The sequence below is a fragment of the Sorex fumeus genome, unplaced genomic scaffold (assembly GCF_029834395.1).
Source record: "Sorex fumeus unplaced genomic scaffold, SorFum_2.1 ptg000003l, whole genome shotgun sequence".
NCBI lineage: Eukaryota > Metazoa > Chordata > Mammalia > Eulipotyphla > Soricidae > Sorex > Sorex fumeus.
Window position 1 is genome coordinate 20,854,440 of NW_026606060.1, and position 26,978 is coordinate 20,881,417.

Sequence of the window (26,978 nt, forward strand, 5' to 3'; positions counted from 1 at the left end):
TTCAAGGCAAATGTCTTATCCGCTGTCATATGGCTCTGACCCCTAGTCTCAACACTTAGCATGGACATGGGAGAATCAAATTTGTCTGTTTCTGTTGTAATCAGGTTAATTTTTTCACATTGTTATAATAAAGAATTTGGAATTGTGTTTTCCTAGGTCCTAATGAATTGAATTCATGGTGACACATATGTTCAAGGAATTTGACACAGAATAAAATAAATCCACTTCTTGCTGAAGTTGCAAACTATATCCCAAAGTGTCTATTAAGGTCATTCAAGTTGAACTACATTTTACTATATTTAAAGAAAGAGAAGTATTATACATGCATCTATAAGGCTTAAATTCAGTTACAGCCATATATCACACTGGAGCAAATTGTCTCTCTAGAGGTCAATGCAGGGGGAGCTTTTGCCATAGCAGACCCTGGGATGTGAAACCCAGGATCTGTTAGGGATTCAACCCAGAGTCTCTTAGGGGGTTCCACAACCAGCGCAGTTTATTGAACTTAAAATTTTAGGGTCTAAATCTTAAAAACTTCCAAACCATCCTTGTTTCAACAGTGTGTGGATGATGTTTTCTTTAATTATGTAAGACGGTAGCAGACTATAACAAATCGCTTAAGCAGTACATGAACACTTGTTCCAACAGGTGACTCCCCCTACTTTGTTAGGAAAACCCCCAAATTTCTGTGTCCTTGGCTTGTGCTTTTGCTTAGGTCTGTTAGCTTGTGGGGCTGGTTTGAGGAGGTGCCCTGCTAGGCTGTCTGGTGCCCTGCAGTCCTGCAGCCCTGACAGTCCACAGATAGTGAAGAAAATTCAGCCCCTCTTTCTCTCTCTCTCTCTCTCTCTCTCTCTCTCTCTCTCTCTCTCTCTCTTTTTCTTTCTTTCTTTCTTTCTTTCTTTCATTCTTTCTTCACTCCCTCTCTTCCTCCCTCCTTTTCCCCCTCCTTCGCCCCTCCCTGCTTTTTCCTCTGTCCCTCCCTCCCTCCCCCCTCCCTCACTCCCTCCCCCCTCCCTCACTCCCTCTTCCCTCCCTCCTTTCCCCCCTCCCTCGCCCCTCCCTACTTTTTCCTCCCTCCCTCCCTCCCTCCCTCCCTCCCTCCCTCCCTCCCTCCCTCCCTCCCTCCTTGCCTCCTCTTTCTTTCTTTCTTTCTTTCTTTCTTTCTTTCTTTCTTTCTCTCTTTCTTTCCTCTGTTTTTGGTCCAAACCCTATATTCTCCCGGCTCTGTGCTCAGTGATTACTCCTGATAGAACAGGGTACTATAGAATCCAGCCACATGCAAGATACCTGTCTTACCCTCTGTAGGACCTCACTGGATCGTGCATTGCTAAATATTATAGAGAACTTAATTTTGTACATAAATATATGTTAATACTAATTCTTGTTTGAAATTTCTCTGGAGACCTTTTCTCCTTAGCATAAATCGTAACTGATATAAGAACCCAGATTCCTCATCTTTAATAACTCTATTGTAGCATAGCGGTAGGGCGTTCGCCTTACAAGCGGTCAACATGGCCGACCCGAGTTCGATTCCTCCGCCCCTCTCGGAGAGCCCGGCAAGCTACCGAGAGTATTCGATATGCCAGACACAGTAACAACAAAGTCTCCAATGGAGACGTTACTGGGCCCGCTCGAGCAAATCGACGATCAACGGGAGGGCCTTTACCTTTACCTTTACCTTTACCTTACATCACCAGAATGAACATGTCTTTGTTCCTGGAATGAGGATGAGGGGAGAGAATTGGGGTGTCAGGAGTCTCCTTGTGACATCTCTCACAACCTTCCTGTGGAATCACCGTGTTGGCTGCATCTGACACTCTCAAAGGGAAGGCACAAGCAGGAGCAGGTGGTCTAGCCCAGCCTCACACAGCTGAAATCTGGGGGTTTATATTCTGGTGTGTATCACTATGGCAGGGTAACTATCATGCTGTTGTCAGTAATGAGTGGCAATATACTCAGGCTTCTATCTGCTGATGGTGAGAGTGTAATCTGTTCCAGATCCACTGCCACTGAACCATGGAGGGACGTCTGGTCCTATATCGGTAGCCAAATAGATCAGGAGCCTAAAAGCTTTCCCTGGTTTCTGCTGATACCAGGCTAACACATTGCTAATGCTCTGACTGGCCTTGTAGGTGATGGTGACTTTCTCTCCCCGAGATGTAGACACAGATGGTGGCTGGTTCATCTGGATATCACACCTGGAGCCTTAGATCGAAAATATAAACACCCATTGGGGCCATTCATCTTACTTTAAGTCATTCTTCCGTAGCTCAGGTAGCACTAGGTGCAGTAAACCCCCATTTCCCTCCTTACCCGGGAGCCAGAGCAGCAGGAAGCTGAGAAGCTGCACAGGGGCCCTCATGTCCACTCTGGGTGTGACAAACACTGACCCTGCAAGGTGACACAGACTATTATTGATTGTACAGGCATGAGCTCTGAGGACTTGCAAATGAGAAGAGGTCTGGGCATGTTGGGCAGGCAGAGGGGGGAGGGTGTGTGTGGGGACCAGCCTAGCTGCAGGGAAGTCAGGGGTGTGGGTCCCTGTGGGGAAACAGAACTTTTCCCACAGAGAACATGCTTCTTCATGGACCCTAGGGGGGCTCCAGTGTGAACACAGAAGAGTGGTTCCCTGGTCCCCTGCTTATCTCCCCCGGAGACAGGTTTTGTCAGAACACACCACTATAGGCTTCTTCAGGAATTGTACACATTCATTTGATTTCGCAAGTGCGTATATAATTGAGGCAAGGGAAGTTTTTTCTTTCCTTTGGAATTGCATTATATTTTACTAAACTTTGTAAAGAATTAAAATTTTTTTTGTTTTTCTACTTGATGGGGAGGGGACTGTCAGTGCTCAGAGAACATGACAGTCACTGAATATCACGTAGCCATCGGGATGAGAAGTTCAATGCCAGGAACCAAGGACGCAAGTTCATTGTGATGCTACAGTGCTGGAACTGTCAGGCCTTTGTCTGTAGGTGTTCTGGGCTATGTGGGTACTTTGATCACATGTGGACCCCAGCTCATGCTTCCTGATGGGTCACTCTCCCTCACCAATCGCTCTACTATTTTGTGTGAGAAATTATTATTATTAGCACACAGGGATGCAATGCATGAAAAGAACATTGTGCTCAGAAGTGGCTGAGACAGTCCAACTTGACTGACTCCTCAGTATCCTTTGTCTCATCACTAGTGTGTCCATTGCTCGTAAACCTCCTTTTGCTCTGAAGACACAGCAGCTCTCAGACACCAAATGATAGACTTAGTGTTATGAGAAGGTTGAGGTGATAACACTACAGAACAGCCAATGACAGCTCACTCACAGCATATGAGATTCACAGACACTAAACAAACACGTCTATAGGTTGCAGGGTGCCATCTTAGGTGAGGCATTCAGTGTGGGGTAAAGACAGGACTCACACAGAGAATTGTCATTCTGGGCTGGGGCAGAGATCCATGCTGGGGGAGTCAGCATTCGGGTTCCTAAGGGTGCCATCTCACCACCCCATCAACATCACTTTTCTTTCATTCTGGAGACTGCCCCTGAAACTGTAAACTATGATCTCCTATGGTCCTCCACCACTGAATTCGGCACCCTACAGACTAAATCAGACCCCCATGAACCACTAGTCCAGCAGGACATACACATAACGAAGTACTGAGTATCCTGCAGAGGGTCTGAAATGTTTCCCAGGAAGCAGCAGTTCCCAGGAAAGCCCTGTAGTGATAAAGGAGTCTAGAGGAGACAGTTTGCTTTCCAGTGATCAGCCTGTGACTTTGCCCCCCCTCCCCCGCCGAGTTCTTCTGTCAGACAGGAGCACTCCCAGGGCTCCCCTTCTGCAGGGCCCAGGACAGGACCCTCCTGGGCCATTTGCTGCCTCACACCTGACTGAGTAGGAGAGATCTCCCCTCCCTGCTACCATTACTCTTCATGCAGCAGGATCCTGCTCCCAGTGGACCTCATCTGCCTTCCTGAGGGAGCTTCGAACCAATCCCTACTTACTGTTCCCTGCACCACATTTACCAAAAACTGGGGTCAGTTATCGATTGGATATAAGAGAAACCTGGGCCCTAGCTCTGCAGGCAGCACATCAGACTGAATGAACTGATTTTAAGGTATTAATGTAGTGGTTTTCCTGTTTTCATGTACACTAAGATGTCAGTGAGGACACTGGGTTGCCCTTTTCAGTCTCCCTAACGGTTTGCCATCCCAACATAGTGTGATGCAGGATAAACTAGGGTTTTAGTTCAGAACAGAAATGTAGAGAATCCACACACACTTCAGGCTTCATCAGAGAGGCATAGAAGTGTGGCAGTGATATGGAGGAGAGGGGAAGGGAACAGGAGGAGAAGAAAGAGTGAAATTTCAGAGCTGTTCTTCTGTCATGTTGCTATCAGAGACTCTAAGACCACAGACACCCCAGAATAGGAGCATCTGTGAGGAGGGGTATTGCCCAAGGGGTATCTGTCACCAGGAGCACTATCCTGATGATGGTGAGAGAGTCTTGTGTCTGGACTCAGTGTCCCTTTCCTGGCAGAACACCAGGACAGGCTATAAGTAAACTATAGCCAGGATAAAATTATGATCTTTCTCTGATTATTTGATTTCTGGGACTCCGTGCCAGGCTGTTTTGACTCAGGCCGCCCCAGAGGGGGCGGGTGAGAGCCCTCCCCACCCCAAGGGAACCAGGCCCAGCAGGTGACCTTCACTACCCAACCACCTCCACGTTCCTGGCCACTTTCCACACGCCCGATCGAGCCTCACATATGAGTGATCATATTCCTGGACCACGCGGTCACGTCAAATAATAAGACTCATAGAGGGAAATGTATATATATTTCTCCCCTTAGAGGAGAAATGCCCGGCAAGCTCCCGAGAGTATCCCACCCGCATGGCAGAGCCTGGCAATAAGCCCGCGGCGTATTCAACATGCCAAAAACAGTAATGATAATAGGTCTCATTTCTCTGACCCTGAAAGAGCCTCCAATTGTTGGGAAAGATGAGTAAGGAGAGGCTGATAAAATCTCAGGGCTGGGATGAATGGAGACATTACTGCACCTGCTCGAGTAAATCGATGAACAATGGGATGAGAGTGATACAGTGATGCAGTGATTTCATTTCTGTACCTGGTGTGGTACAGTAGCAGCTTACCAATAGTGCAGCTGTGTTTTGTCCCTCTAGGCAATCCTTGGCCGGCTGAGCAGAACATTTCAGTGTAAGAGCTGATGATTTGCAGCTTTTGGGGGGTTATTGTGCTGGAGACCACCAGGGCACACCCTCATGCCTGTGCCTGCCAAGGTCAGCCAGGTGGTACTCAGAGACTTTCTGGAATGCCCCATAGACACTCGGGGAATCTGTGGTGCCAGGAATCACCTGGGTGGATTGAGACACAAACCGCAAACCCTGTACTTTCTCTACTCATTGGCTTGGGCTTACTTCAGGATGAGATGCTCCTCACACTCTTGTGGCCCTGAAGGTGACAGGGACACCCTCCTAGAAACAGTCGGAAAGGCGGGAAGGAGGCCACACTGACATCCTGTTGTACAAGCAAACAGGATTATCCCTACATTAATACTTAGAAATTAGTAGATTGAACTTCTATCTGATGTTCAATGTCTTCTGATGTGTTCTCCTTATACTTTGTATAAAAACTGTAGTTTGCAAAGTTGTTTGTGATGATTTCTTATATACATTCTATATTCCAACACCATTCCCACCACCATTTCACCATCTCACCATTATTTCCATTATTTTCAATTTTACAAGTACCCCTTCATCCAGACCCCATAGAATTCCTTCAGTAACTCATTTTATATAGCTTGTTTTTTAAAAATTTGCCAAAAAATCAAAAAAGTTTTCTTAGATGAAAGTTAGTGAAAATTTTTGCATCTCGCCATGCAACCATTAAGCCCTTCTTAAGAGATCACTATAAAGTTGTACATATTAGCCTTCTGTGTTTTCATTTTGTTAATTAAGATTGTCTGTCTTCTATATCACCTCACATCCAATCTGTTGTGCTAGTCCTGGTTTATCAGTGTTGTGGAGTTGAGGTGTTGCTCCAGGAAGTTAAATATTGTTAATGGGATGATACAGTTACAGTTAAATATTTAACTGGGTCGCATATTTTGGTCATATGAGTGACTACTAGGGCCTCCATAAATAGAGGGAGATCAGGGGAGGTAGCCTACCCCGACCCTGTGAAAGCTTAGAGTTCAGTCTCAAAACCCACATATATGCCCCATATGACTTAGCTTTATGTTGAATCGAGAAGAATCTCTGAAACTTGTTGATGTCTTTCAAGATTTATTCACAAGTCTCTGGATCATGGCCAGTGAATCCTGATCAGTGAACAAAATATTCAACAGTTTTATGTCAAAGGACATATTTCAGTCAATAAACTGAGGATGAATACTAAGGCTCTTTTTCTCAGCAAGCAGAAAAAAGTGGTAAAGATGAAGAAAATAGAAAAGCCCCTTTTCCTACACTCTCCTTCTTCCCCACTACTGTGATATTTCCCTGAGGCAGACCCACTCAGAGGGTGCCGGGTGTGAAACATCAACTCAGGCTCCCTCACAGAAACACACAGGCTGGGGACTCACACCACACACACTGGATACTTTCACTCTAGGAGTCAGGAGAGGGAAGGTTAAGGTCTCAAAAGCTCCCTTTTCGTGAGACCTTCCTCCTGTCAGCAGTAGCCCATCCCTACTCTGAGGGATGACCCTGGAGTCTCTATACTTTCATCTAATCCCCCTATGTGACCACAGTTTACTGTAAGTGACTCTAAAGATATATGTCCAATAATGAGCAATAAAAATGGGATGAAAACGGTCCATAGAAGACATTGTAGGACAGAACTTCTGTGACTTTTATTTATTTACTTATTGAATCAGCATGAAATACACAATTACAAAATCATTTGTTCATGATCAGGTTTCAATCATAGAATGATTCAACAGTCAACACATCACTAGTGTACATTTTCCACCAACAATGACAAAATCACTTCTATCCCAATGTCAGAAAAGGGTGAAAATGTCACTGCAATTTAGACTCTAGCAGCCTTCATACTTTCCCACATCACTAACAGAACACCCTGTCCCTCCTGACCTGGTACCCTCTCAGTTTTCCTAAGATCCAGTGTCCCTCGCTTGTCACTTATGGGGTCTTTCTGCCATCTACTGGGCAACTCTCATACAGCAACTTAATAGGTTTCAAGTGCTAGTGCTGGTGGTCCCTGTGATCCTGGGGCATCCAAAGAGACTTTTCCCAGGTGTTTGGAAAAATGACAAACAGGTGTTCAGGAATTCACAAGGACATAGGTACATCCCAGGTGTTATAAACCCAGAAGATGTCATGGGTATTGTTTTAGAAAAAGCAGAAGGGTTGCAGAGACAAGTAGGAGCCTCTAAGGATAATGGCACATGTGGGGGCAGGATAAAAGAAAGCAGAAGGTTCCTGGGTCCTCTCTAGAGTGGCTAATACAGCCTTATTCCTCCTTCAGGATAACCTAGAACTGCTCTGAGAACCAGAATGGATGCACCACTGAGGAGCCCTCCTGACCTTGAACTCTAGACCAAGACTGATGAAGTTTGTTCCTATGACTCTATGAGAAAGCCAGGTATAATTCAATAATTTTTGACCCAAAATGCTTTTTTGGTGTATTAAAATTCAAACCCAGAGTTTCATTCATGGGAAACACGTTTTTTATATCGAAGTTACGTGCCTGGTCCTAGAGTGAATTTTGGCTTGTGCTTTTCCAATGTGCGAATTTCTCTACAAATTGTTCTGTAGGAGAGACTTGAAATGCAACTAGTACAACTCGGTAGTAGTTTTACTTCTGAGGTCATTATATTATTAAACTATGCAGTTGTGTCTTAAATGTAGCCTTGCCTCATATCATACATTGTACAAATCTGTTGTAGATTATTCACCAGTAACAAAGCGTTTGTAGGAAGTAATAAATAGTACCAGGATTATCAGGCTGCCAATTGTTAATCACAGAGTAGTTTTCCTGCTCATGTCACCAGTCTGGGGTGTCAGTGACAAACATGGATAAATCATGCAGTGGGTGATTGTAACCTGCCCTCATATGTACTCCTTCCTTGGTGTATTGGAGAAAGAAGCTGCATGGTTTTTTGGGGGGCGGGGGTCTGTAATGTTGTAAAGCATTAAAGAGTTGAAGAAAAAAAAACACAGAAACAATTGTAAAGTTTGTCCACCCTCTAGTCTTTGCAGTAATGTATGATGCCCGTTTTGAGCTTGCTGAGAGAGTTGCCTTTGCTTGCGGATGAATGACTTTGCTCCAACATGATTACTGAACATTTACTGGATGTTGCTTTGGAACTAAGAATATAATTAGGATGGGGGCTGGAGCGATAGCATAGCGGTAGGGCGTTTGCCTTGCACACAGCCAACATGGCCAACCCGAGTTCGATTCCTCTGCCCCTCTCGAAGAGCCCGGCAAGCTACCGAGAGTATCTCGCCCGCACGGCAGAGCCTGGCAAGCTACCCGTGATGTATTCGATATGCCAAACATAGTAACAACAAAGTCTCCAATGGAGACGTTACTGGGCCCGCTCGAGCAAATCGATGAACTACGGGAGACAGTGACAGTGACAGTGACAATTAATTTGTATCTGGGTACATCTGAAATTGATAGTTATTCTATTGTATGATTTTATCTGTAATCAGCAATGTGGCAAGGCCTCTGGTACACCAACCACCCTGACCAGGATCATAAAGGGCGTATCTGCAGTACACCTGGGGATCTCATAGTCCAGAGCCCACAGCTGCAGCCTCCTCCCCTGAGAGCCCCCAATACCTTCCTCTCACTTAGAATCTGAAACTCACTGCTGCTGTCTGCTTACCAGCAAAGAACACGTGTGGGCATCTGTCCCAGGCCATGTCCCAGGTTCGTTTTGGGGCTGTATCATTGTGAATGTAAACTTCATAAAGTGCATGCAGTAGTAAACTCCAATGTCCTCAGGCTACAACTTATACTGGACTTGTGCTCCCACTAAAGAGAACCTGATCATTTGTGTAAAATCAGTTGCTGAGAGCTACTTTCATATATTTACACTGACATGCACAGGACTCACTACTCCTGTTGACCACGGAACAGTAACTCAGTTATTGTCCCTGCACTTCTAAGATCCAGGCTCTCTGCCTTGTCAGTTCTGGGTTCTGTCACCCATCTGGTGACTGAAATGATTTCAGATGCTTATGCCAGTGATGCTGTTACAGATTTTTAATAAATGTTTGAAATAAATATTGCAATATATACTATCAGTTCAATTATTAGGAACAAAAATGACTCCCTGTCTAAATAAACTGCTCACATAGTTGAGAAGTAACGACTAACAGAGGACAGGAATTCACGCAGTTATGTATGTCACCAGGAATTAAGCGATAGTTTTTTCATTCTCACATGACATGGATGTAATTTAAAAAAGATTTTCAGGAAGGAGGAGGAAATGACAGGTGAGCACGGGTAAAATGTCAGGAAGCAGAGGGCTCCTGACCCCTGATATAGACTTCTCAGCCCAGCTTAAAGCCTATTCCGAGAACCAACCAGATCAGATCAGAGACCCGTAGATTCTACACCAGTAAGGAGGCCTCTGGGCCATCAGCTAATGGACTCGCTGGCTGTTTTCATAGGATGATGCCTATGCCCATCGCAGTTTCAAAACCAAATGGGAAGATCAAACTATTAGTGCCCAACAAAAATATTTTAATTTTTAGATGTCCTAATGAACCGGGACCTCAGACATGTGAAATGTCTTCCAAGTCATTTGCATTCCTGGGACTAGATTATTTTTAACATAATAAAACTGTGCTCTGTGAAGAGCTGTGCCCACATATGGACTTTGGATACTTGAAATGTATCATGTGAAATTAATAGCTGATTTTAAGTGTAATAAAAATAGTAGTTTAGTCCAATTTAATTCTTTCCACACTATTGGGTCACATAAATCATGAGGTTTTATGCAGTAAAACCCAGCCCTATCTCCAGGACAACAGTGTCCAATAGTTATTCCTGTTCCCTTCAGCCAACTGTGTGTTATACACGTGTCAGTGTGGATACTACATGTGGCAGATCTCTGGGAACTTCCCGGGTTTCTGCTATTGCTGGACACATATTGAGACTCTGTTGAGCCCCGAGGGAAGATGGATATTGGGCCCACAGGCTGCACTAGAACCTAGACATGGAGATTGAACTCCAGGGAGTCACTGTGTTGATTTTATCCCCAAGAACTTGCTGGTACCATTAATGTGCTAGAGCAGGCAGGGCTGTGACTCTGCATGGGCTGAGCCAAGTACTTATCTCAGTGCCCAGGTCACAGGCACCTGCCCGTTCTCAGCTGGAGCCAGAGCCCAGGGTTTGGGGGACTCAGAGCCCATGTTCAGGGAACAGCAACTCCATGGCCCAGGGGCTTCCTGCCCACAGGCCAGGATCAGTTTGGTAAAGGCTCTCTATGGTTGGTCTGTGCTTAGGGAAAGTGGAAAACAAAACGTGGAGTGCAGATCTGGGCATCTGTCTTTTGAAAAGAGGTCGACACAATCCCAACAAGGTCACCCCATATTTTATGTTCCCAATCTAGGGATCAACTCCCTTGACTGAGGGATTTTGATTCTGACATCTTAATGGGAAATAAAACAATTTTAGTGAAGGAACTGTGGTATACTACCCTGGATACCATAGAAGTTGTAAAGGGGTGTAAACTTCATTTCAATTGTGTGGGTGAGGTGGGAATTCAGGTAAGTAATAGACCATTAGAAAAGAAAAATGTCAACACCCTGTACTTAGACAAAAGTCTTATACTGAGGCCTCATGGGAAATACCCTGGATCACATTGTCTGAGCTCCCCTGCAGGGCCAGGCCTTGAAACCCTCAGAGGGAATGTAAATCTAAAGAAATCATTTTTACCTTAGGATATCATGTCATGGGAGAATGCACCCTGTGAGATGCCTTCAGTGAGAGGCTATGAAGCTGCTAACATGTCCTCAAAACGAGGTGGCAATATGTGTGATTATTTTAAAAAATGTCCTTTAAAGCATGGTTTCTAAATATCTTTATCCCTGAACAGATACACAGGAAAATAAGTGCTGGCAAACTTCATTAGAAGAAACTGTCCACCTGTCTTCAAAGGCATTCTTATGAGCAATGTCTGAGAGTTTTTTTGCCTCTAAATCCTTACCAACTTTTCGTAATTTGGTGTTTTTTCTAATTTTATCTTTTCTAGTAGATGTGTCCTGGGAGTTCCTTGTGGTCTTAATGTGTGTTTATTTAATAAAAGTGATATTGAAAAAAAATAAAGCATGCTTTCTAGACCTTCTAGAGTGCCCAGGACAGCACATATGAACTCTGAGACTGTCACCTACTTCACGATCACGATCACGACCACCCTGTTGTTCGTCGATTGCCTCGAGCAGGTGCCAGTAACGTCTTCTTCGTCCTAGCCCTGAGATTTTTTTTTTTAAGTGCCATATTCAAGGCTTTTTCAGGGTTAGGAGAATGAGACCCATCATTGTTACTGGTATTTGGCATATTGGGTATACCACGGGGAGTTTGCCAGACTCTGCCGTGTGGGCATGTTACATTTGGTAGCCTGCCAGTTTGACCGAATTAGGAATGAGATGATAAGATGTCGCGCGGAGCTGAGTGTGATGATCTCTGGATCCTGGCCGTTGTTGGAGTTACACGGCAGTTGGTGGGTGTAACTGTCTAGTTACTGGCAGGTCCAGTCCCAAACTGTACAGGCTTGGAGATCTCAGCCCCGGGTCCCACACACCTGGGTTCCTCTGTCAGTTCTTTTATGCGTGAGGCTCATCCAAGTGTGTGGAGAGTGCTCTCAGCAAGGCCTTGGCTGGGCCTCGGTGGTCTTCAGCTGTTGGGCCCTGGTGGAGACAGTCAGGCATAGGGTAGGAGACTCTGTCTTGTTCTCTCCCAGGAGCTGAGTGTGATGATCTCTGGATCCTGGCCGTTGTTGGAGTTACCTGCTTACTTCAGGAAAATAATCTCTGTAAATTTAATCAGCAGATCTGTTGTCATGTCTCTGCTGCTGTGATGAGATTGAGAATAATAGAGTTTAAACATGTTCATTCAACATGCACCAGAACTGTCCAGGTGCGCAATGATGAACAGTGTCATTCAGAATTCATACATGCTGGCATAGGCACTCTAGATGGCCTAGAAACCATGCTTTCAAAGACATTCTGATACACTCTCAGCAGTGGAGGTGCCAGGAGGAGCCTCTGGGGCAGCCCAGCCTCACAGAGCTGATCTCTGGGGGGTTTGTGTTCTGGCCTGTATCACTGTGGGAGGGTAATTATTAGACTGTTGACAGTAATAAGTGGCAGCATCCTCAGGCTCCAGGCTGCTGATGGTGAGAGTGAAATCTGTCCCAGATTCACTGCCGCTGAACCGGGATGGGACACCTGACTCTAAATTGGTCGCATAATAGATCAGGTGCCTGGGAGCTTTCCCTGGTTTCTGCTGATACCAGTGTAAACTATTGCCAATGCTCTGACTGGCCTTGCAGGTGATGGTGACTTTCTCTCCCAGAGGTGCAGACACAGGTGGACTCTGTGTCATCTGGATATCACACTGAGAACCTGGGGTTGAAAATAAAAACACACGTCATCACCACCATTCATTATACTATAAATTATTTTCCCTGAAGCACGGGTAGCATTAGATCCAGTAAACCCTCGTTTCCCTCCTTACCTGGGAGCCAGAGCAGCAGGAAGCTGAGGAGCTGCACAGGGGCCCTCATGTCCACTCTGGGTGTCACAGACACTGACTCCACTGACTCTGCAGGGTGACACAGACTAATATTGAGTGTCCAGGCATGATCTCTGGGGACTTGCAAATGAGTGGAGGCTGGGCAGGCTGGTAGGTGGGGGAGGGGGTAAGGGTGTGTGGGGACCAGCCCAGCTGCACGGAAGTTAGGGGTGTGGGTCCCTGTGGGTAATCAGAATTTTGTCAACAGGGAACATGCTCCTCCCTTGGTCCCACGAGGACCCCAGTGTGAGCATAAAGGGTGGGTCCATGGTTCTCTGTGTTAGCACAGCTTCTTTCTCTGCCTCAGATACAGGCTCTGTCAGACCACATTATAGACTTCCTCAGGAATTGTACACATTCCTTTCATTTCTCATCTGTGGATATAATTGAGGCAAGGGAAATTATCTCTTTGCTTTAGAATTGCATTATGCTTTACTGCACTTTCTAAAGGATTAAAATTTTATGTTTTCTTATTTGATGAGCAGGGGTGGGGGGGGGGGCCCTGTCAGTGCTCAGAGAACCTGATGGTCACTCTAAACATCACGTAGCTAGAGGGATGAGCTGTTCAATGCTGGGTACCAAGGACGCAAGGCTAGTGTGATGCTGCAGTGCTGGACCTGTCAGCCTTTCTCTGCAAGTGCTCTGGCTCAGGATGGTCCTGTGCTCACATGTGAACCCCAGCTCATGCCTCCTGATGGGTCAGGCTCCCTCACCAAGCACTATATTAGTTTATGAGGGAAATTGTTATTATTAGCAGACAGGAATTCAATGAGTGAAAAGGATTGTACAAATATTTGAGATCTTGAGTCATAAATGAGATCTAAGATAAAGAATATCTGATAGTCCAACCCTTTCTCCTACTCATCACTCCATCCTATACCTGAAAAACTATCCTTTACTTCCACATCAAGACAATAAAAATTTTCCTTCCTCATCTTGAAAAACTTATTTCCCATTTCTTGCCTCAGAACTGAAAATTCCTTGACCTCCATGAACTGTCTTCCCATCATTTATCCTCTTATGGTGAGCTGGCCACTTGAGACTGTGTTTTTATGCGGTGGCTGTGAGGGTCCTACTTGACCGACACCTTATTGAATATCTTCTGTCTCATCACATGTCTGTCCCTTGGTTGAAATCCTGCTGTTGTTCCAAAGACATAGGAGCTCTCAGACAGCAAATGAAAGTCTTAGTGTCTTGAGAAGATTGAGAAACAGTGAATGACACCTATTCATAGCACATGAGATTCACAAACACTAAAAAAAAACTGTATGAGATACTGGGTGCCAACTGGGTGAGGCAGTCAGCATGGGGTGAGGATAGAACTCACACAAGACGTGTCACTCAGGGCTGGGGCAGAGATCCATGCCGGGGAAGTCAGCATCCAGGTTCCTAAGTATGCCCTCCCACCACCCCATCAACATCACTGTTCTTTCATTCTGGAGATGCCCCTGGAACTGCAAATGCAGCTCTCCCTGCACAGTTCTATGGTCTCCACAACACTGAATTCAGTACCTGACAGACCAAACCAGACCCCCATGTACCACTAGCCCAGCAGGACATATATATGCCAAAGTACTGAGTTTCCTGGGGAGGGTCTGGAATGTTTCCAAGGAAGCAGCTGGTCCCAGGGGAGGCCTGCAGTGATCATAGTCTAGAGGAGATGGTTATCTCTACAGTTATCAACCTGTGACTGGGACTTCCCTGAGCTCCTCTGTCAAACAGAAGCAGCTCTTGGGGCTCCCTTTCTGCAGGGCCCAGGACAGGACCCTCCAGGACCATTTGATGGCTCACACCTGACTTGAGCAGAAGAGATCTCCCCACCCTGGAGCCATTGCTCTTCATGCAGTAGGATTCTGCTCCCAATCAGCCTTATCTGCCCTCCTTAGGAAGCTTCAAACCAATCCCTACTTACTGCTCCCTGCACCATATTTACCAAAAGCTGAGGTGAATAATGGACTGGATGTAAGAGAAACCTGAACCCCAGCTCTGCAGGCAGCACAGCAGACTGAATGAACTGATTTCCAGGTATTAATGTAAGAGTTGGCCTGTTTACATGTAAACTAGGATGTCAATGAGAATGCTGTGTGGCCCTTTTGCAGCCTCTCTGGATGTTTCCCATTGCACCGTAGTGTGGAACACAAAAATCCGGGGTCTTAGTTCAGAACAGAAATTCAGAGAATCCACACACACTTCAGGCTCCATCAGCGAAGCAGAGAAATGTGGTGGGGCTGGGTGTGGAGAAGAGGGGAAGGGAATCAGAGGAGAAGAGAGACTCATATTTCAGACATGTTCCCCTGTTATGCACTATCAGAGACCCCAAGTCCACAGAGGCCCCAGAACAGCAGCTGCTTGGGAGGGGGTAGTGCTCCAAGTGGGTTATCTGTCACCAGGGGCAAGTTCCTGGTGACGGAGAGAGAGTCTTGTGTCTGCAGTCACTGTTCCATCCCTGGTAGAGCACCAGGAGAGGCTATAAGCAAACTCTAGTCAGGGAAAAAGTTATAATTTCTTCTGATTATTTGATTTGTGTGTCTGGGTGTGGTGCAGTAGCTGCTCCTCAATGTTTCATGTGCGTCTTGCCCTACAAATAAATTCTTGGACAAATGAACCAACCACTTCAGTATAAGAATTGATGATTTGCAGCTTTTGTTGGTTTATGGTGTTGGAGAGCACCAGGGCACGCCCTCATGACGGTGCCTACTAAAATCAGCCATGTGGTACTCGGAGACTCCTATGAATGCCCCATACATACTCTAGAAATTTGTGGTGCCAGGATTCACCGCAGTGAATTGAGGCATAACCGCAAGCCTTGTACTTTCTCTCCTCACTGGCTTGTTCTTATCTCAGGATGAGATGCTCCTCACACTCTGTGTGGCCCTGAATGTGACAGGGACTCTCTCCTGGACGAAAAAGGGAGGTTGGACAGGGCCACACAGTGTTTGCACTGACACCTACTGGACAGGCAAACCGATCATCCCTACATTAATACCTGGAAATTATTTCATTCAGATGCATTCCCCTTACACTTTATGTAAACACTGTAGTTTACCAAATTGTTCATAATGATTTCTCATAGATGTTCAGCATTCCAACACCATTTCCACCAGCACTGCACCATCCCACCACCATTATTTCCAATTTTTTAAGCATCTTTTCAGCCTGACCCCATAGAATGCACAAAATAATTCACTTTATATTGCTTGTGGTAAATAACTTGCTGAAAGAATGACCAAAAATGTTTCCTTAGAGGAACTTTATTGAAGAGTTCTGTGTCTCACCATGCAGTCATTAAGCCCTTGTACAAGAGATTACTATGATGTTGTGACAGTATAGCCTTTGCTTTTACATTTTGTTAATTGAGATTGGTTGTTTTCTACATTACATCACATCCAATCTGGTGTGCTACTCCTCATTTATCCGCATTGTAGAGTTTTAAATGTTGCTCCTAGAATCAAAAATGTGTTATGGAATGATACTGATACACTTAAATATTTAACTAGGTAGCTGCTTTGGGTCATGTTTATGACTACTGGGGATTCCCAAACTATAGGGAAGTGGGGGCAGGTATTCCATCCCAACCCTATGACAGCCTGGAGATTTCAGTCAGAAAACCTTCAAACCTGAGTTTTTCAAATTTTTGAGGCTTATTGATGAGCAACTGACTCTGGCTGGGTGCATGGCAGTGATTGTGAAATGTGAAGGTTTTTTGACTGCTTGGGGTTCACCGAGCCCCCTCCAGGCTGCCCCTTATTACACAGGACTATGGGGGCTCTGGAAGAATCTCTGCAACTTATCGATCTCTTTCAAGAATTTATTCATGACCTCTGCCTTCTCTCCCTTTGCGGCTCGGTGGTTGCCATCCTCCAGAGGCCATTGTACAGTAAGGTTTGGACTCACAGTGATGAGACACGCCAGGCCTCACAGGATGGGGGTGGATTCAGCCCTTTCCTCCCTGCCCAGAGAGACCCTGAGTCGCTGCCCACAAATGGCCTCTCTGACTCCTGATCAAGCTACTTAATGTCTATGAACCCAGAGACTTAGAAACAAATCTCGCAACTCAGCAGGTTTTGGCTGAAATCCCTCCAGATTCAGTTGTTAGAATTTTGGAATTCCAAAATCGCATGACCACTACTGTGGCCACAAGACATAGTATGTTATTTATGGTAAACAATAGAAAACAAATTATCTTCTGTTGCCTTTTCAGCAGGTCTGTGTGTTGGGGTAAATTCCCAGAAAATAATGGTGTGTCTGTCATCAAAATATCGAATGAAGTCAAAGTAGAGAGAGAGTAATGTAGAGTCATCTGCCCCACAGGTAGGGGGAAGGTGTAGGATTGTGGGGATACTAGGGTTTTGGGTGGTGGAAAATGGACACTGGTGAAGGGATGGGTGTTTCATCATTGTATGACTAAGACTTAAACGCAAAAGCTTTGTGGCTGCTCTCACAGTGATTCAATAAAAAAATTTATAGAAAAGGAAAAAAAAGTGATGTGTAGTTCATGCCCTGTTCAATCAACATAATCAATGGCTGAATAAATAGCAATATTCCTACACTAAAAAAAGAAAAGGGAAAAAAACATTTTATTCATGAGTCTCTAGATCATGGCTGGTGAATCCAGATGAATTTTCTAATAGGAAAACAAAACATTCAACAGCTTTATGTTTAGGGACATGTTGGTCGTTTAACCAGAAACCACGAATGAATACTAAGGCTCTTTTTCTCAGCAATCAGAAAAGCAAGTGGTGAAGATGAAGAAAATAGCAAAACCCCTGTCCCCCCTCATCTCTTCTTCCCCCACTACCCTGATCTGCCCTGAGGCAGACCCTGCTCCAAGGTGCTGTGGTGAAGCATGAGCTCAGGCTCCCTCACAGGAATATACAGGCTGTGGGCTCACACCCCCACACAGGGGATTCTCACATTCTGGGAGGCTGGAGAGTGAAGTCCAAGGTCCAATAAGGTCACTTCCGGTGACAACATCCTTCTGTCAGCAGGAGCCCCTCTCTCCTTTTGTCCAACAAGTCATTCCTGAGTGGGTGATCTGGGGACAGAGGAGTTTTCTTATTGCCTGTACACTCACACCTAATCCCTCTTTTGACCTCATTTTACATAAGTGACTCTACAGATCTATCTCCAATTATGAGCAATAAATAGGGGATCAGAAAAGTCCACAGAAGACAGACAGGACAGAAATTCTGTGACTATTATTTATTTATTTATTGACTCTAGTGGCACCAAAGATATATTTCCAATAATGAGCAATAAAAATGAGATGAAAACAGTCTGTAGAAGACAGGCATGATAGGAGTTCCGTGACTTTTATTTATTTATTTATTGAATCACCTGGAGCTGGAGCGATAGCACAGCGGTAGGGCGTTTGCCTTGCATTCAGTCAATATGGCCGACCCGAGTTCAATTCCTCCGCCACTCTCGGAGAGCTCGGCAAGCTACCGAGAGTATTCGATATGCCAGACACAGTAACAACAAAGTCTCCAATGGAGACGTTACTGGGCCCTCTCGAGCTCGAGCAAATTGAATCACCATAAAAAACACAATTACAAAATCATTTGTAATTGATCAAGTTTCAATCATAGAATGGTTCAACAGTCAACACTTCACTAGTGTACATTTCCCACCAACAATGACAAAATCACTTCTATCCCAATGTCAGAAAACGGTGAAAACGTCGCTGCAACTCAGATTCTAGCAGCTTTCATACTCGCCCACAACACCAACTGAACACCCTGTCCCTCCTGACATGGTACCCTCTCAGTTTTTCTAAGATGCAGTGTACCTCTTTTGTCACTCATGGGGTCTGCCTGCCATCTACGGGTCAACTGTCATACAACAACTTAATAGGTTTCAAGTGCTGGTGCTGGTGGTCCCTATGATACTAGGGCATCCAAAGAAACTTTTCCCAGGTGTTTGGAAAAATGACAAACAGGTGTTCAGGAATTCACAAGGACATGGTACATCCCAGGTGTTATAAACCCACTAGATGTCATGGGTATTGTTTTAGAAAAAGCAGAAGGTTTGCAGAGACAAGTAGGAGCCTATAAGAATAATGGCACATGTGGGTGTGGATGGCAGAAAGCTGAGGGCTCATGGGTCCTCTCGAGAGTGGCTAATATAGTCACATTCCTCCTCCAGGATAACCCAGACCTGCTCTGAGAACCAGATTGGATGCACCACTGAGGAGCCCTCCTGACCTTTAACTCTAGACCAAGACTGATAAAGTTTGTTCGTAAAACTCTATGAGAAAGCTAGGTATAATTCAACCATTTTTGACCCAAAATGCTTTTTTGGTGTGTTATAATTAAAACCCAGAGCTTCATTAATGGGAAACATGTTTTTTTATATAGAAGTTACATGCCTGGTTCTATAGTGAATTTGGGCTTGTGCTTTTCCAATGTGCGACTTTCTCTCCAAATTATTCTGTAGGAGAGACTTGAAATGCAACCAGTACAACTCAGTAGTAGTTTTACTTCTGAGGTCATTATACTATTAAACTATGCAGTTGTGTCTTAAATGTAGCCATGCCTCATATCATACATCGTACATAACTGTTGTAGATTATTTACCAGCTAACAAATTGTTTGTAGGAAGTAGTAAATGGCACCAGGAATATTAGGTTGCCAATTGTTAATCACAGAGTAGGCCCCCTGCTCATGTCACCAATCTGGGGTGTCAGTGACAAATATGGATAAATCATGCAGTGGGTAATTGAAACCTGCCCTCATAAGTACTCCTTAGTGTGGGGAACAGAATCCCTCTCCCTTGGTGTATTGGAGAAGGAAACTGCATGCTTTTTTTTGGGGGGGGGGTGTAATGTTGTAAATCATTAAAGAGTTGGGAAAAAACACACAGAAACAATTGTAAAGTTTGTCCGCCCTCTGGTATTTGCAGTAATATATGCTGCCCGTTTTGAGATTGCTTAGAGAGTTGCCATTGCTTGAGGATGAATGACTTTGCTCCAACATGATTACTGAACATTTACTGGATGTTACTTTGGAACTAAGAATATGATTAGGCTGTTTCTTTATACCTGACTACTTATGAAAATGATAGTTATTCTATTGTATGATTTTATCTGTAATCAGCAATGTAGAAAAGACTCTGGTACACCAACCACCCTGACCAGGACTATGAAGGGTGTGTCTGCAGTACAGCAGGGACTCTCATGGTCCAGAGCCCACAGTTGTGGCCTCCTCCCTGAGGTCCCCAATACCTTCCTCTCTCTTAGAATCTGAAACTCACGGCTACTGTCTGCTCACCAGGAAAGAACACATGTGGGATCTGTCCCAGGCCATGTGCAAGGTTTGTTTCGGGTCAGTATCACTATGAATATAAACTTCATAAACTGCATGCAGTAGTAAACTCCAATGTTCTCAGGCTAACAACTTATACTGGACTCGTGCCCCTACTGAAGAGAACCTGATCATTTGTGTAAAATCAGCTGATAGCTACTTTCATATATTTATACTGACACGAACAGGACCCGCTGCCCCTGTTGACCCTGGGGCAGTAACTCAGTTATTGTCTCAGCACTTCTAAGATCCAGGCTTAATGCCTTGTAAGTTCTAGGTTCTGTCCCCCATCTAGAGGCTGAAATGATTTCAGATGCTTTTGCCAGTGATGCTGTTAGAGGTTTTTAATAAATGTTTGAAATAAATATTGCAATATATATTATCAGTTCATTTATTAGAAACAAAAATTACTACCTGTCTTAAATAAACTGCTCACATAGTTGAGAAGTAATGACTAACAGAGGACAGGAATTCAGGCAGTAAGTATGTCACCAGGAGTTAAGCGCTAGTTTCTTTCATTCTCATGTGACATGGATGTAATTTGAGAAAGATTTTCAGGAAGGAGGAGGAAATGACAGGTGAGCAAGTGTAAAATGTCAGGAAGCAGAGGGCTCCTGACCCCTGATATAGACTTCTCAGGCCAGCTTCAAGCCTACTTTGAGAACCATCTAGACCAGATCAGAGACCCATATATTCTACAACCAGTAAGGAGGCCTCTGTGCCATCAGCTAATGGACACACTGGATGTGTCCATAGCATGATGCCTGTGCCCATCACTGTTTCAGAAACCACATGGGACGAACAAACCATTAGTACCCAACAACAATTTTTTAATTTTTAGATGTCCTAATGAACTGGGACCTCAGTGACATGTGAAATGTCGTCCAAGTCATTTTCATTTCTGGAACTAGATTATTTTTATATTTATTTAGCACAGCGGTAGGGCGTTCGCCTTGCACGCAGCCAACATGGCCGACCCGAGTTCGATTCCTCCGCCCCTCTCGGAGAGCCCGGCAAGCTACCGAGAGTATTCGATATGCCAGACACAGTAACAACAAAGTCTCCAATGGAGACGTTACTGGGCCCGCTCGAGCAAATCGATGATCAACAGGAGGGCCTTTACCTTTACCTTTTATTTATTTATTTATTTATTTATTGCTTTTTGGGTCACACCGGCAATGCTCAGGGGTTACTCCTGGCTCATGCACTCAGGAATTGCTCCTGGCGGTGCACGGGGGACCATATGGGATGCTGGGAATCGAACCTGTGTCTGCCATGTTGGCTGCATGAAAGGCAAACGCCCTACCCGCTGTGTTATTGCTTCACCCCCTAGATTATTTTTATCATAACAAAACTGTGCTCTGTGAAAAGCTATGCCACATATAGACTTTGGATACTTAAAATGTATCATGCGAAAATAATAGCTGATTTTAATTGTAATATAAAATATTAGTTTAGTCCAATTTAATACTTTCCACACTATTGGAACACATTAATCGTGAGGTTTTATGCAGTAAAAAATAGCCAAATCGCCAGGACAACGGGTCCAATATTTATTCTTGTTCCTTTCAGCCAACTGTGTGTTATACACGTGTCAGTGTGGATACTACATGTGGCAGATCTCTGGGATCTTCCCGGGTTTCTGCTGTTTCTGGACACATGTGGAGATTCTGTTGAGCCCTGAGGGAAGCTGGATGTTGGGCCCACAGGCTGCACTAAAACCCAGAAAAGGAGACTGAACTCCAGGGCGTCACTGTGTTGATTTTGACCCAAGCTCTTGCTAGTGCCATTGATGTGCTAGAGCAGGCAGGACTGTGACACTGCACAAGCAGATCCTAGGTCCCATCTCAGTGCCTGGGTCACAGGAACCTGCCCCTGAGCCCCCACATTCCCGTTCTCAGCTGGAGCTAGAGCCCAGGGTCTCGGGGACACAGAGCCTGTGTTCAGGCAAAAGCAACTCCATGGCCCAGGGCCTTCCTGCCCACAGGACAGGACCAGATTGGCAAAGGCTCTGAATGGTTGGACTGTGCTTAAGGAAAGTGGAAAATAAAATGTGGAGTGCAGATCTGGGCATCTGTGTTTTGAAAAGAGGTCGATACGTCCCCACCACTGTCACCCCATATTTTATGTTCCCAGTCTAGGGATTCAAACCCAAGGAAAGTGAATATTGCTAGATAATTGGGCTTTTGGGCAATGATACTGGGAAAATATCATTAGTAATGTGGAATTTCCTAAGGTACAAATGATTTCCGTAGATTTACATTTCCTCTGAGGATTTCAAGTTCTGGCCCTGCAGGGGAGCTCAGGCACTGTGATCCAGGGTATTTCCCAAGAGGTATAAGACGTTGGTCTAAGTACAGAGTGTTGACATTTTTCTTTTCTAATGGTCTATTACTTACCTGAATTCCTGCCTGCCCCAACACATTGAAATGAAGTTTACACACCTTTACAACTTCTACGGTATGCAGGGTAGTATATCTCAGTTACTGTCACTAAAATTGTTTTATTTCCCACTAAGATGTCAGGATCAAAATCGCTTAGTCTAGGGAGTAGATCTCATCCCCCTCTGCTCCCCTCTCCCCACAAACAAACCGCAGGATTGTGAGGGTTTGTCCCATGGTGAGACACATGGTTTCTCCCTCTGACCCACATCAGACAGGACATCATGTCATGGGAGGATGCACCCTGTGAGACACCTTCAGTGTGAGGCTATGAAGCTGCTAACGTGTCCTCAAAACTGGGTGGCAATATGTGTGATTATTTTAAAAAATGTCCTTTAAAGCATGGTTTCCAAACGCCTTTATTTACCTGAACAGACACACAAGAGGATAAGTGCTGGGTCAAACTTCATTAGAAGAAACTGTCCACCTGTTTTCAAATGCATTCCTATAAGCAATGCCTGAGAGTTTGTATGCCTCTAAATCCTTACCAACTCTTCGTAGTTTGCTTTTTTCTAATTTTGTCTTTTCTAGTGGATGTGTCCTGGGAGTTCCTTGTGGTCTTAATTTGTGTTTACCTAGTAAAATTGATATAAAAAAATAAAGCATGGTTTCTAGACATTCTAGAGTGCCCAGGACAGCACATATGAACTCTAAATGAGACTGTCACCTACTTACTTCAGGAAAATAATCTCTGTAAATTTAATCAGCAGATCTGTTGTCATGTCTCTGCTGCTGTGATGAGATTGAGAATAATAGAGTTTAAACATGTTCATTCAACATGCACCAGAACTGTCCAGGCTGTGCAATGATGAACAGTGTCATTCAGAATTCATACATGCTGGCATAGGCACTCTAGATGGCTTAGAAACCATGCTTTCAAAGACATTCTGATATACTCTCAGCAGTGGAGGCATCAGGAGGATCCTCTGGGGCAGCCGAGCCTCACACAGCAGATCTCAGGGGGTTTATGTTCTGGCCTGTATCACTGTGGGAGGGTAATTATTAGACTGTTGACAGTAATAAGTGGCAGCATCCTCAGGTTCCAGGCTGCTGATGGTGAGAGTGAAATCAGTCCCAGATCCACTGCTGCTGAACCGGGGTGGGACATCTGGCCCTAAATTGGTCGCATAACTGATCAGGAGCCTGGGAGCTTTCCCTGGTTTCTGCTGATACCAGTGTAAATTATTGTAAATGTACTGACTGGCCTTGCAGGTGATGGTGACTTTCTCTCCCAGAGATGTAGACACAGGTGGACTCTGCGTCATCTGGATATCACAACGGGATCCTGGGGTTGAAAATAGAAACACACATCATCACCATCTTTCATTGTACTATAAATTATTTTCCCTGAAGCACGGGTAGCATTAGATCCAGTAAACCCTCGTTTCCCTCCTTACCTGGGAGCCAGAGCAGCAGGAAGCTGAGGAGCTGCACAGGGGCCCTCATGTCCACTCTGGGTGTCACAGACACTGACTCTGCAGGGTGACACAGACTAATATTGAGTGTCCAGGCATGATCACTGGGGACTTGCAAATGAGTGGAGGCTGGGCAGGCTGGTAGGTGGGGGAGGGGGTAAGGGTGTGTGGGGACCAGCCCAGCTGTGTGGAAGTTAGGGGTGTGGGTCCCTGTGGGTAATCAGAATTTTGTCAACAGGGAACATGCTCCTCCCTTGGTCCCACGAGGATCCCAGTGTGAGCATAAAGGGTGGGTCCGTGGTCCTCTGTGTCAGCACTGCTTCTTTCTCTGCCTCAGATACAGGCTCTGTCAGACCACATTATAGACTTCCTCAGGAATTGTACACATTCCTTTCATTTCTCATCTGCGGATATAATTGAGGCAAGTATAGTTTTCCCTTTGCTTTGGAATTGCATTGTGCTTTACTGCACTTTCTAAAGGATTAAAATTTTATGTTTTTCTATTTTATGTGCGGGGGTTGGGGGGGGCCTCTGTCAGTGCTCAGAGAACCTGACGGTCACTCTAAACATCATGTAGCTAGCGGTATGAACAGTTCAATGCTGGGTACCAAGGACGCAAGGCTAGTGTGATGCTGCAGTGCTGGACCTGTCAGGCCCTTATCTGCAGGTGCTCTAGCTCTTGTTGGTCCTGTGCTAACATGTGGACCCCAGCTCCTGCCTCCTGATGGGTCAGTCTCCCTCACTAAGCACTATATTAGTTTATGTGGGAAATTGTTATTATTAGCAGACAGGAATTTAATGAGTGAAAAGGATTGTACAAACATTTGAGATCTTGAGTCATTAATGAGTGATAAGATAAAGAATATCTGATAGACATCTTATTGAATATCCTCTGTCTCATCACAGGTTCACCCCTTGCTTGAAATTCTGCTGTTGCTCCAAAGACATAGGAGCTCTCAGACACCAGATAAAGTCTTAGTGTCTTGAGAAGATTGAGGAACAGTGAATGACACCTCCTCATAGCATATGGGATTCACAGACACTAAACAAAGACCTATATGAGATACTGGGTGCCACCTGGGGTGAGGCAGTCAGCGTGTGGTGAGGATATAACTCACACAAGAAGTGTCACTCAGGTCTGGGGCAGAGATACATGCTGTGGAAGTCAGCATCCATGTTGCTAAGTGTGCCGTCCCACCACCCCATCAATACCACTCTGAAACAGATCTTGGAACCCAGCGGCTTTTGGTAGAAATGCATTCAGTCCCTTCAGTAGTTTACTGCCATCGGGCCACCTTACCTGGGAATAGGTTTCATGCCTGGGCCTGTTCTCCCTGTTGACTTGGTGGCTGCCATCCTCCAGAGGCCAATGTACAGTCAGGTTTGGGCCCACAGTGAAGACACACGTGGGGCCTCATGGGATGGGTTTGGAGCCAGTCCTTTCCTCCTTGCCCCAAAGAGACCCCAAGTCACTGCCCACAAACAACCTCTCTGGCTCCTGATTAAAGAGCCTAATGGCCATGATCACAGAGACTCAGGAAAAAATCTTGGAACCCAGCAGGTTTTAGCAGAAATCCCTCCAGATTCAGTTGTTAGATTTTCGGAATTCCAAAATCGCATGACCACTACTGCGGCCACGAGACATAGTATGTTATTTGAGGTCAACAATAGAAAACAAATTATTTTCTGTTGCCTTTTTGGCAAGTCTGTGTGTTGGGGTAAAATCCCAGGAAATAATGGTGTGTCTGTCGTCAAAATATAGAATGTAGTCAAAGTAGAGAGAGAGTAATGTAGAGTCATCTGCCCCACAGGTAGGGGGAAGAGTGTAGGATTGGGGGGATACTAGGGTTTTGGGTGGTGGAAAATGGACACTGGTGAAGGGATGGGTGTTTCATCATTGTATGACTGAGACTTAAATCCAAAAGCTTTGTGCCTGCTCTCACAGTGATTCAATAAAAAAAATTTATAGAAAAGAAAAAAAAGTGATGTGTAGTTCATCCCAGACGCTGCCGAGTCTGGGAAACTCCCCGTGGTGTACCCAATATGCCAAATACCAGTAACAATGAAGGGTCTCATTCTCCTAACTCTGAAAATGCCTTGAATATGGCAGTTTTTCAAAAATCTCAGGGCTAGGACGAAAGAGAAGTTACTGGGGCCTGCTCGAGGCAATCGACGAATAACAGGATGGTTGTCATTGTGATTATAGTTCATGCCAGTTCAATCAACATAATCAATGGCAGAATAAATAGTAATACTCCTACACTAAAAAAAGAAAAGGGAAAAAAAAGAATTTATTCATGAGTCTCTAGACCATGGCTGGTGAATCCAGATGCATTTTCTAATAGGAAAAGAAAACATTCAACAGCTTTATATTTAAGGACATGTTGGTCGTTTAACCAGAAACCACGAATGAATACTAAGGCTCTTTTTCTCAGCAATCAGAAAAGCAAGTGGTGAAGATGAAGAAAATAGCAAAGCCCCTGTCCCCCCTCATCTCTTCTTCCCCCACTACCGTGATCTGCCCTGAGGCAGACCCTGCTCCAAGGTGCTGTGGTGGAGCACGAGCTCAGGCTCCCTCACAGGAATATACAGGTTGTGGGCTCACACCCCACACACGGGATTCTCACATTCTGGGAGGCTGGAGAGTGAAGTCCAAGGTCCAATAAGGTCACTTCCGGTGACATCATCCTTCTGTCAACAGGAGCCCCTCTCTCCTTTTGTCCAACAAGTCATTCCTGAGTGGGCGATGTGGGGACAGAGGTGTTTTCCTATTGCCTATATACTCCCACCTAATGCCTCTGTGTGACTTCATTTTACATAAGTGACTCTACAGATCTATCTCCAATTATGAGCAATAAATAGGGGATCAGAAAAGTCCACAGAAGACAGACAGGACAGAACTTCTGTGACTTTTATTTATTTATTTATTGACTCGAGTGGCACCAAAGATATAATTCCAATAATGAGCAATAAAAATGGGATGAAAACAGCCGATAGAATACAGGCAAGGCAGAAGTTCCATGACTTTTATTTATT

The 26,978-nt window shown here is 44.9% G+C and overlaps 2 gene segments (V, D, J or C); both read right to left on the bottom strand.

Annotated features, from left to right (window-relative positions):
• Positions 1-12,272: 12,272 nt before the first annotated feature.
• Positions 12,273-12,777, bottom strand: LOC130028478 (immunoglobulin kappa variable 1-12-like). The segment is given in 2 exon segments: positions 12,273-12,616; positions 12,729-12,777. Coding segments are annotated over 2 exon segments (393 nt in total).
• Positions 12,778-23,492: 10,715 nt separating this feature from the next.
• LOC130028494 (immunoglobulin kappa variable 1-12-like) lies at positions 23,493-23,973 on the bottom strand. The segment is given in 2 exon segments: positions 23,493-23,812; positions 23,925-23,973. Coding segments are annotated over 2 exon segments (369 nt in total).
• Positions 23,974-26,978: the final 3,005 nt, after the last annotated feature.